Source organism: Pezoporus wallicus, unplaced genomic scaffold, assembly GCF_028554395.1.
Source record: "Pezoporus wallicus isolate ANWC-B61680 ecotype Strahan unplaced genomic scaffold, APGP_CSIRO_Pwel_v1 contig_6897, whole genome shotgun sequence".
In the NCBI taxonomy this organism is placed as follows: domain Eukaryota; kingdom Metazoa; phylum Chordata; class Aves; order Psittaciformes; family Psittacidae; genus Pezoporus; species Pezoporus wallicus.
Window position 1 is genome coordinate 1894569 of NW_026636510.1, and position 12516 is coordinate 1907084.

Genomic DNA, 12516 nt, shown 5'->3' on the forward strand with positions numbered 1-12516 from the left:
GCTATCTGAGCACTGCTTCCCTTGAGCACAAGAAAAAACAGGGTAGGTAGGTACAGCCAAGTTGAAAGAACACATCTCCTTTCTTCCTAGTCCCTCTTTCATCAAAGATCTTCACTACTTGGTTGATGAGAAGTGCTCCAGGTAACTCCAAGGACCATGCTGTGGGAAAACAATCTCCCTTTAAAGCCCATTTTAGTATGTCTTGAAAATGGAGGTAGAAAAACTGGCAGACTACAACCTACAGACTGTACTCCATATGGCTAAAAAAAAAAAGAAAAAGCAATTAAAAAAAAACAACTATACATCTTCTCCCTCTTCTTCTCCAGAAGGCAATTGCTACATGAAAATCTGGAAGGCTTTCCAAAATCTAAAAGCTTTACTCCAGCACACACTCTACTACTGCTGTGGAATGAAAGAGCATTCTGAATTTTATTGCAAACCATAGATGGTCCCTTATAAAAAGGCTGCCCTCCTTGGAAGGTTGTGATCAGCTTTGAACAGTCACGAATATTTCATAGTCCTCTGTTGTGCTTTTGTCCTTTTACTCTTTTAATTCATAGAATCATAGAATAGTTAGGGTTGGAAGGGACCTTAAGATCATCTAGTTCCAATCCCCCTGCCATGGGCAGGGACACCTTACGCTAAATCATATCACCCAAGGCCTCGTCCAACCTGGTCTTGAACACTGCCAGGGATGGAGCATTCACAACCTCCCTGGGCAACCCATTCCAGTGCCTCACCACCCTAACAGGAAGAATTTCCTTCTTATATCCAATCTAGACTTCCCCTGTTTAAGTTTTAACCCGTTACCCCTTGTCCTATCACTACAGTCTCTAATGAAGAGCCCCCCTCCAGCATCCCTATAGGCCTCCTTCAGATACTGGAAGGCTGCTATTAGGTCTCCACTCAGCCTTCTCTTCTGCAGGCTGAACAGCCCCAAAATTCAGTGGAAGAAGATGCTCACAGTACCCTTTTCATGAAATGAGATTAATTTTTTTAATAATAACATTAATTTTAAAATGCCTCTGATAGTTTCCTTCTTTTTAGCCAGACCTGCACATAAAAGGTGCACTGCTTTACATTAGCATGGATCAATATTAGCATGTTTGTGCCAGTACATTTTTTTTGCACAAATGACACTGGAGCAATAGAATGATTCTTGCACCTTTAGAGGGATGGGCCACTATAAAAAACCTTAATGTGTTACTGATGATACATATATACTGATATCTATACATACATATATGAAAAACAGGGACAGCCTGTGGTTTTCTGACAGATCAATCAAATTTACAAGGTGGCATATTATCTCCCACCACTAAGCTAAGTTAAGAAGTTCTGATTTCAAAGGCAGATTGGGTTTTGTATTCCAGCATTTTCCAGAACAGAATACAATCACTAAATCCTCTAAGAAGCCACTGAACTGACTGAAAGAGACCTGTCTGCAGGTGAGACAAAAATGAAAATACCTTTTTCTTAGAAAAAGAGATTGAGGAATGCAGCAGCTGGTGACAAGAACTAGTTTGAAGCTACTTACGCTCGCTGGAACTCTGGGATGCTGAAAATAGCTTGCATGACAGCATTGAGGTAGCAGCTATTTCCCAGGTTCTTCATGCCAGTGTATCCTGGGCCATACATGGGCTTGAGTTTCACACCAGCTTCCTGAATCACTTCCCATTCAGAGACTCTTGGTTTTATATCATTATCTCTTAACCCATTCTCTGTCTGAAAGGAAGAAGATGATTTTTTTTCTCATCTGTTTAACTTCTGCAAGAATCATGCTGCTGCCATCATCACCAGCCTTGAGATCTATACTCTAGAAAAGAAGAGCCAAGCGAATAGGCAAAGAGGTAAATCCTGCACATAGCGGAGGAAATCGGGGTCAGAACACTAGCAGCTTCTTCTGCTAATATACATCTTAGCTCTTTACCACAGACTACTGGCTGAGTGTTCCTAGTTGTGACCTCAAACCCAGCTGGGAGCTTCACTTCTACCAGGGCTCTGACCTCATCAAAACACTGCATTATTTCAGGTTTCATATTCCACTTCTAATGAACAGGAATAACTGCTGTAGAAGCTGATCCCAGCAAACAAACCACACAAAAAGCTGCATATCCAAGAATTATGCCCTTCTTTCAAATGGGAAAAGCCAGAATTTATGACACTGAAGTTTCTCCCCTTTACAGCTCAGCATTCAGACACATCAATTGTTCACAGCTTGTAGGTATGGATCACTATACTGTCATTTACTGCTGGCACTACTCCATTACTTCACTAAGAATTGCAGACTGGTCTGAAGAACAGAGATGAAACCTTTACAACAGCTAAGACTAAGTTTTCAATGTTGCTGAGTAAAATAGGTTTCCTGGGAAGACCACTAGATAAGAGTAATGATTCACTCAGACCTCAGAAAATTAAACATGAAATGTCTGGCTTTACAAAATTAAATACTATCAGAACAGTCTGAAAGATCACACAAATATAAACTACCAGTATCATTCTCCCATTTCTCTCCCACCCCCAGCTAAGACAAGTAAAAAGCAAAATAAACAAAAGACAGATTTCCTACCACTTGCATCTGCAGCATATCAATTCCAAAGTGTGCCAAATGTTTTGCTATATGTGGGTCTAAAACTGGCTCCTCTTCATCAAAGGAATAGACATCTATGAAAGCAGAGAGAAACCAATGAGTATCAAATGTTATTCCTTCTCTTTGTTTACCAACATTTCAATCTCAGTACAGGACTGCCTATACAACGTGCCTCAGTCATATTCACCAAATTTGGTTATGAAAAATGCAGAAAAATGCATAGACATCCATATAGCTCAGTAAATATCTTCAATGTTCTCAACACAATCACCTCAACCACTCTCCTCAGAAGAAATTACATGGCTCACAGTATTAAAACCTAAGAACATTTATAGTATTATAGTATTTCCCTCCCAAAAAGGAGAAATTTGTAGGAAAAACAAGAAATAGAGCACGAGGGTATGCAAAATTCTCAGATACGAGGCCAGTCCGCATTTTGAACATGACAACAAGAGATTCTGAATTTTTGTGGAGCTATTAGATACAGGCAGACACATCAAAACTGTGAGTATACAGGCCCAACTGACTACTGCCAATGGTACTTTAATATCTAGTACAATTCAAGGAATCCATCTATGCCCTTTTCCCACAGGGATGCAGAAAGAACTGAGAAATTCTGCATTAGAAATAAAGAGGTGTTTATTGGATTGCACACCACTGGATTGGCCTCTTCCTCTGTAGTGAATGACTACTTCCCTCCTTCGGTCCCTACTCATACCAAAATCCAGAATCCCTCTGCCAGTCTGGCTGTGCTTCTCAGCCACGTCTTCATGTCAAGCATTTTCTCACAATGACCTTTCCCCATTTGACCAGATGTAGGCTAACAGAGAAAACTTAGCCAGAGGAAAGATAAAACAAACCCAGAAGAGAGCAGGAACCCACATAACAGCTGTCTGCAGCACAAATATAACTTCTAAAATGTCCTTACCCTGCCCTCTCCTTGCAGCTACAGACCCTGGCTCTGATGCAGCCCATCCTGTATGTAAGACTTCTAACAAAAAGGCAGCTTCCTTGAAGACTGATAGTACCAAACTCACACTAAAATTATAAGCTGAAGGTCAGCCAAGAGCTCACAGATCTAATGCAACTTTTTAAATTTATCAGCCCTATGAAAAACAAACACTCTCAAAACAAGGAATTGAACTTTTCAGTTGTGCTGCCAGCTGCTGAATAGCCATCAGACTCTCTATTACTGATCCTGATGACCTCTGTGGCATGCCTCTGGCTGTAGCTGCCCATCTGCTGGAATACCACTGTGTGGTAGCAACCATACCCAGAAGATACAACTGTTCATCCACATACAAGACATCACAACATTCTCATAGTCTTCTGGTGAGGTCACGGTGCAACCAACAGATCATGAAAAGTTCAAATTTAAATGGAGTGAGACTACACATCAGTTGATTTTGGGTGAATATTTTCGACGTGGAAGGTTTGATTTTGTTTTTCCTCTGCTCTGGCAACTGAAGAGAAAGCAGCCATCTGGGACTACTGACCCAGAGCAGCAAAAATGGAACACAAAACCACAATCTTTTGCTCAAGCCCAGCTTGTGTCATATACTTTATACTTTCTGCTTTAGTACTTTTCAACTTAAATTCATGTGAGAGAGATATAATTCACTTTAAAAAAAATAGAAATAAAATCAAAATCAAACAGCAACAAATCCTAAAAAGAGGATGAGATCCCACAAACACAGGTCTGTAATGTTGTTACATGGACAAATGTAGACAAGAAATGTAAACAAGTTGGTAAATGTGACACACAAAAGCTGGTATCCTTAAAGTGAGAAAGGAGGAAAAAGGGAGGGAGGGGGACAAAAAGAAAGAAAAAACAAAACCAAAAACAAAAAAACAAAACAAACAAAAAAGAAAAATCTGAGGTAGATAACAATGCTATTAAAGAGAAAAAAATCATTATTATTCATATAAGTTCTGGCTGCATAGACATCCCTCCTTCCTACTTAAAGGATAACAGCCAATGGCAACACTGTCCCTGGAGAGAAAAATTGCTCAGGATCCCCAAAGAAGTATCTGACAATTGCCAAGACTGGCATCCACAAAGTAACTCATTCAAGTATCTGTCAGATATGGCTTCCAGTGTCAAATCCCCATCCCATTCCTCAAGGCAGTTTTAAACACGCAATCTCAGAATGTCTTGAAATGAAATCTAATGGCATTGTCGAGAGAGGCAACACATTGCATAGTCTGCAGAGTAGTTACTCAACCTATTGAAGGAAGCAACATTTCTGACACTTGTGCATCCTGTCCAAGGTCCAAGAGCAGAAGACAGAAGTCTGGTTCAATTTCTGCACTGATCTCAGATGTATTTGTTGTCAGAATGCTACAAAAGGCTAATGCTCCAGAAATCTTTCATAATGTATATAAGATACATTTCCTACACGAGCAGCTCTCCTCTGCTCCCTCTGTTCATACACAGGAAAAGTGTAAGTGGAATACTGGCACCACGTCTTTCTCCTCTTACTGTTGTGAAAATGGAGTAAGTTATATCAGCAGAGGGACTAAATGCTTATTACTCCTCTACCATCACCTCTTCACCTCCAGCCCAGGGAATCAGAAACCAGACAGACTCCGCATCACAATCAGTCATGGAGCCCTCTTTCCCAAACCTCACCTGTCATCCAGCCCTATTGAGAGGTTATGATTAACACAGCAATACACATCAGAGAGAGAATAATTACTGGAAAAGAAACAAGGAGGGTTTGGGGAAGGACATCCTTTCTATAGGGAAACCAAGTAAACACCATCCAGAGGAGCAAAGGTCTGTGGAGAACAGCTGGTACCCCTCTTTCAGAGGGAAGGACGACAGCCTGTCCATTGTTATCCCAAACACAAAACCCATTAAAGAGTATTTTGTTTATTTTGTAGATGCAGTTGAAATCTACAACTGAGCAAACCCTAAACACCTTCAATAATTCAGAGATTCAAACGGAAAACATCCAAGACCAGACTCACGCAAGGAAACAATATTCCATCTGGGAGAGAAAAGAATGAATTTTGCTCAAGTGTTTCTTAGGCAGCACTGGCTGAATCTGACTACAGTCTCCTTTCCTTGACACTGAATAGGAGGAAAAGATGGGAAAAAGATGAAAAAAATAAAAAAAAAAAATCAACTGATGTGTTAAAAAGGGGGCTGCTCTAAACAGCTGTCTTTCCCCACATGGTCATAAGCATTAAGCCCAAAATGTAATTATGCTACGTGTTCTGCCATTTTTATTTCTCCATACTGCTACAGCAAAGGATTGCTTTGTTTATGACTTTTTCAGCTTCAAGAATTTACTCCATTTAATCCTCACACACCATAACCCTCCACAGCAACAATGCAGAATGTTTGCATATTCTCCAAGTGTGACAAAGATACCTCTATAGCCTTCTTCCCCCTCTCAAGATCATGAGGCATTTTGCAAATGTGCATCACAGCAGCTCCATGAAGATGGGTGCTCATTAGACTGAACCAAATGTTACCAAAACAGTAAGGAAAACCAGCACAGTTTCCAGTATAAAAAAAAACAACATACATGCTGTTAATAACAGGCTTTTCTGACTTAAAAATAATTTCCCTGTTATTGTTTCTATGTACATAAGATTGAACCATATGCCCTAGCAAATGTAGAACTGAAAACCACTGTTACTCTGGATTCTACTGTCTCAAAATAATACCGTTCTTCTATTACATATCTACTATTATACAAACCCAAAAAACCTATTTACACTAAATATGAAACAGGAGCAGAGCAGATAAAAAAGGTAAGGGCTTTCTCCAAACGGAGTGTGTGTTGGTCCTCCCTATCCCAATCAAGATTCACAGACTCACAGGGCTTCCTTTGCATATCACACTCTCAGAAAGATTTATACTAGAAGTACAAACGCACTTTGTAATAGATATACACATGCACAAAAGATAGCTCATCTCAGAGCCTGCTAGGCAGCTGACCTGCTCCATCAGGAGTGATGGTTCCCAACTTCACTGCTAGGGGATAACCTGTCTCCTTGTAGTGCTCCATTGCATGCCCGTTCCCCCCACTGCCATCAAAGAACCACTTTCCACAAAGCACAGAACCATCTGTCAAGTTCAGCCACAGATTCTCCCGCAGGTCACATTTTGAGCATTTCCAACCACTGCAAGAGAAAACAGGAAGAAATTACAGAACTAAGTAAGTCAGGAACTAGTCCTGTATTTCCAGTTATGGTGGATAAAACCAAGCATACACACCCAGACCAGAGTCATGCAGAACTGTTGGCTGAGTTGCTGGCTTTAATTCTGTTCCTCTGGACATTATTAGAGAATCTACAACAAACCAACCTTATTACCCTTACCTGGGGGGAATTCTAACACCATTGTCTAACTGTACAAGTGTTTTGGCATGTTTAGATGCCTGTAGTTCTTCTTCCCAGGAGTCAGGGTCCTGCTTCCTGTAGGGTGATTTTGCACTGAGGAGTGCATCACAAGCTATCGTCACCTGGAAGACAAATGTACATCAATCAAAACCTAACATGATTCAGTGACTAGACAGAACTTGGCATTCAGCCCACTGCCAACCACTTACAGAACTGGATATCAGTAACACTATTTATATACTTAAATGTGCATGTAATCTTCTGGATTGCAGTTTTATTTTAGCGTAAAAACAGACACATGTATTAAGTGAGTTTCCCTGGGACAATCTGGCATCATAATAAGCGAAGGAATACAGGAGGTAAAAATGAAATGCAAGAAACAAAGACAAATCAGAGTTTTAAAAATTTCTATTACAGCTGATTAAAAAAGATCTTTATGTAAAACCAAGCACCACACATGAGAAAACAAAGCACCATCTTGATAAAAACTGAAGTAGAAGACAATTCCTATCACAGCTTCCACACACTCACTGACCAGTGCTGGTAGCTCTTCTATATTAGGCAATGGGATTTCATAGTGATCAGGAAATAAAACGAGTTTTGCTTCATCTTCATATTCAAAGTCATCACTGTTCAGATCACTGTTTATCTCTAGATCTGGAAAACAAGATGGGGAATGTTAGGAGACTGTCCCGAGATCAAGGTTCCTAAATTGTGGCATGGGTACCATTATGAAGCATTCCTCGCCTGGCATCAGCCAGCAAGTTGATACTGTCAAGTAAGTAGTTTCTTCTGGCTATAAATGTTTGTGAAATCCTGATCTAAACTGAAATCTAACCATCCTACAAGAGAATGCTCTGAGGGCAAAGATTTCCATCTTAATCTCATCCCCAGTCAAAGCTGATTTGGCCTCTCTCCAAGCAGTGCTTTGTTGCAGACATCACATTCTGGGAAGCAGCTAATAAAATACTGCTCATTTTGGACAAAAACAGGATGTAACACTGTTCATGTCTTTCACCCAGGATCTTGAAATGCTATACAATATAGAGACCAGGTCACACTACCCATGTCCAAATTGCAGAGCAGGAATAATGCACCTCTGTTTCACCCCCCCATATTTTCCAGACAGGACTGGCTGAAACGTGCTATGATTCTCATCCATCATGAGCTTCTGGCCTTTCTGCTCATGAAGATGTCCAAGGCTGGAAGTATTCACGCATCTCGTTCATACTCCCAAACAGCTATATCAAGTACAGTTATAACAGCATTATCCCTCTATTGCAAACTCCACTCTGTAACTAGCTAAGTGTTTAGAAAACACTTACTAATAAAGCTTTCCTTTGAAGATAAAGTCTTCCATAGTGTTTGTGTATCCTCTTATTCCAGTGTAAGGATGACTTTTTTGCTTAAAAATGTGCCTTCAGCTAAAACACTCATCCAGAAATAAGCGGACCCAGAGATAAGCCAGGAGGGTATATAAGTAGCTAAATCACTAGTATTTTTATCTCTAGCTTCATCAAAAACATAATTATCCCATAGTGACAAGACAGTTCAAATCTTGCTCAGCTCTTTCCAGGACAACTGAAAAAGTTAAGACCAAACATGTGCAAGCTGTCTGACATTTCACAAGATTCAATTGCAAGAGTAGCCTAGGCAAGGATGGAATGTTCTGCATTCTTCTCCCATCTGAGATGCTGGATCGACTATATTCCAATGTACCAGACAGTCACTGACAGAATAAGGTTCAACCAAGAAAGAAGATACATTAGCAGTAGCTAAAGCTGGCTCTTATTTTCACTCTAAGTACATGCATATGCTTAATGGCTCACTCAATACTAAACGAGCATTGGCAGCAACCACTGCACCCAGGGAATGACTGAAATCTCAAATGTATATTTGGCAGAGAGGTGAGAATGGCAGAAGCCAGATTCAGAAAACTAAACTCTGTTTATCCAGTGAGCAGTAACAGCCTGAAATCCTAAGTGATAAAACAAGTATCAAAAGATATTTTAACTTGACCTGGAAAGATCACTTCTTGAGAACAGCATAATCCAGTTTCCATTCAATTCTTGGCTCACCTGCTCACCAGCCAGTCCTGAGGGGTGGCAACCCCCACTGTCAGAGACTTCCAGCAGCATGACCTCTTTCTTAGCAGTAACAAACAAATGCCCCTTCTTATCAGCTGAATATAGACCCAAAAGCAAGGACTTCTTCTTATACTGAATGACATTTATAAAGAAAATATTAATTTGTTACTAATTCCCCAAATCACATTATTTTCAGAAGGATCCCTTCCATTACTACAGCATAAGAGATAACCAATGACCTCACTTCACTCTGGGCTTCTTTCCCATCTTGTATTACAATCCTGTGTTTTAATAAAGGAGTGAATCTCAACAGACATGGTCTGTAACATTAAGATTTTTCACTCTCTGAAGCAAAGAAACTTAGTATCTCCAAGCTGACACAAGCAAAGGATAAGAGATTTAGTGCCCTGAAATTTAATGGTGACCAAGATAGCAAAACCAGAAGCACTGATCATCTCCTATATATGACAGAGGTTCCTCAGAAACTATGAAAACTGCGTGTATCTTCAGCCAGCTTTAAGGACAGCAAACGCCTCTTCCAGGGCCTGCAGTCATACACCTCGCTCAGCCACCAGAGGGAACCTAAGGACAACTCACGTCAACTGCTATTATCTGTAGACATGTGTGAGATGGGCTGGTATTTTCATTTCCTTGCGACACTGACATTAAGCTTATGGTATTTAAAATCCGCTGTATAGAAACAGCAATGATACAGTTACCTGGATTCAAAATTCAGACCCACTCCAGCTCATCTCACAAGCCAGACAACAGCCAGCCAGTACTAACTTTACTGCTGCTGACCTGACCTGCATTTGAACTAGTGATCCAGGGATAAAAGACGGAAAACCCTATTAGCAGTGATCCACTGCCACCGGACATCACACACTTAGAAGCATCAGCCTTTTGTGTCCAGTGGGTAGGGAATGAAAGATCCTTTTTACCTTCGTGGGTCTCATACAGTTCACATTACCAGAAAAGCAGAAAACCATGTCCTGTCAGCATGGCATTCTGGATATCCAACACACTGATATGGCAGCATCATACTTCCTATTTTAAAGAAAGATATGTGCAACTTCATAACAGGAAAAAAAAAAAAGAGGATTTAACTGGCGATTCAAATCACTTTTGAAGGTGACCATGTAAAGCTGGTAGACTTCTACTCCACACTCCTACTCCCTCTGAACAGGAATTAAGTACTGTCAGTACTTTCTGGCAATTATGACTCTGAAGACAGTTTCTCAGGATTCAGATCCAGTACATAAGAGTGGAAAAGCCTTCTAAGGTCAATGACTGAAATCCCTTGCTGCAGCAGATGACCATATAAACTTATCCCTTCTGTTGACTGTCAGACGGGCCCCTTAATGATGTCCAGCAGAAAACCCTCAAATGACTACTCATCCTTTCACACCTTGGCTTGTATGCGCTGAGAGCCATAGTTGCGAAGTTCAGTAAGAAGTTCTACCTGCATTATATTTTCCATGCCTGTGCAAGAGCCAACACAGCTAAGAAAGTATGAGCATAGATATAATAGAAACAGACAATTATTACTTTAGAAGGCAACAGAGCCACACTAAATGAGGGCAGAGGTTGACCCTGTAGCCAGCAGGCACAATGTGCAGTCTGTAGGCAGCTTTGAACTTAGATTTTAATACTAGAGCAGACTTTCAGAGAGGAATAAGAGTAACTGCATGAAAGAGGAGCTGGGGGAAACTGACTTCCAAATGCAGCATTATTTGACTAAAAATTACTGTAGTACTAAAGGCACTGAAAAATATGAACCTTCAAGCACTATACTTCAGACAGGAAGAACTTCTGAGGAAAAAGAAAGGCTTTACTCAGTTCCAAGACTGACGCACAAGACAACCAACCATCCTAATATTTTTAAAGAGCCGACAACTTGATGGGGAATGCCCATATGACATCGTGGAGTAACAGCTTTATGGTGTCTCCTCAGGGCCCCAGTTAAACTCTGTGGTCACTAAAACAGTGTCGATAGGTCATAAGTGTGGTGTTGGGAGGCCAGGATGACAGGCAAAGCAAAATAACAAACAGAAGCTCGACTGACATTATTTTGGGCAAGTAGTCAGTAGAATAAATTTACTGCAGCTCATAGGCATAACTTTAGTGACGGTGAGAAATTCACTGCTGCTGAGCTGACTGAAAACAGCAGCTGGAAGTGGAAGACAGTACTGTAAACCAACCCACTGGAGGGGAAGGAGTGGAGGTGCTCAGATCAAATTTAGACAGGTTACCAACAGACTGCACTAATAATAGTGGTATAAGGAGACTCCAGCCAGGACCCCTAAACAGTATTTCCTGTGCATATGGATGTATCTGTGTCATAGGAATGGGAACACAAACACAAAAATTGAATGAGAATGTTAACTAGTAAGCCTACAACTAATTTTGAAACCCTAGAAAGACATCTTAGGAATCTGGGCTTGACCCTGCTCTCTCACTGAAAAGCAACAGACAAATTTGTATTGACTTGGAAGTGGAGGACTGAGTCTTTAAATCAAAATATTTCTTCCTGAAGCCTCTAAATAATAATGTATTGCAGCAACAGCACTTTGCAAAATAAAGGCTATTCAATTCATTTGTCTTCAGGCATATCTGAAACACTGACCTCACCAGATGAACTATTAAAAAAAAAAAAGAACAGAAAAAAACAAACAAAAAAACCCTCTTTAGTAATGACAGTCTCCAGTCTCCTTTGTGGCAAAAGGAAAAGCAAAACTTTGCACTAAGATCATTTAGATAATTCGCTATCTGTAAAATAACATTAAAATTGCTTGCTATGGTCTAATCAGTTCCACTGCTACTGCTGGTGAGTTCACACAACTTTACTGCTCTAAAATTTAAAAATATTGCTGGAACACCCTCAAATCCTCCTAAATCAAGCTTTCCACTCATAGATGCATACTATTTCAGTACTTACTTGAATAAATACAAACTTAAACCACTGGTAGTAAAAAGTCCTCTTCAAAAGCTTACCAAACAAAAGCATCCATACTGAAAATTGGGTTCTGCTACTCCGTGCTATGAGATCTAGGAAAGTTAAGTGAAGCTGTGCTGAAATGCAGCATGGCCACTCTTATGAATGGTCTTTACAGTTAGAAACAGTAGTCATAACTACATTCACTGCCACAGGCAGGCAGATGCCACCCAGGAAAAGCCCAACAAGTTTATATGTTCCCCAGAAACTCTTAAGTGGAAGTTTGGTCTTCCTTTCCAAGGCCGCCTCTGAGACCAGCTGTGTGTCATGGATACAGCTCCTCACTGAGACTCACAAGCAATTACCATCCTCACAGATCTGCTGACAGAGCTGTTCATTTGAGAACTTCAAAACACTTTTAATTGACGGTCTGAGTTAGCTCTGACTTTGCTCTGAACAGAGCGCACGCAACTTGCTGCACTGGCAGATCCTGCTGTGGTAACTGATCTGGAAGAGGATGTCTATGGACAAGTTTTACGACAGCCCCT

The 12516-nt window shown here is 40.5% G+C and overlaps 1 protein-coding gene across 2 annotated transcripts in view; it reads right to left on the reverse strand.

Moving 5' to 3' along the window:
• USP13 (ubiquitin specific peptidase 13) overlaps positions 1-12516 on the reverse strand; it is a 55119-nt gene that overhangs the window by 22853 nt on the left and 19750 nt on the right. For both annotated transcript variants that reach the window (XM_057400457.1, XM_057400458.1), the window contains exons 4-8: positions 7482-7603; positions 6926-7068; positions 6543-6727; positions 2570-2664; positions 1538-1725 (exon numbers count right to left, since the gene is read on the reverse strand). In XM_057400457.1, coding sequence (XP_057256440.1) covers positions 1538-1725; positions 2570-2664; positions 6543-6727; positions 6926-7068; positions 7482-7603 — 733 coding nt within the window. The remainder of the gene's footprint in view (positions 1-1537; positions 1726-2569; positions 2665-6542; positions 6728-6925; positions 7069-7481; positions 7604-12516) is intronic.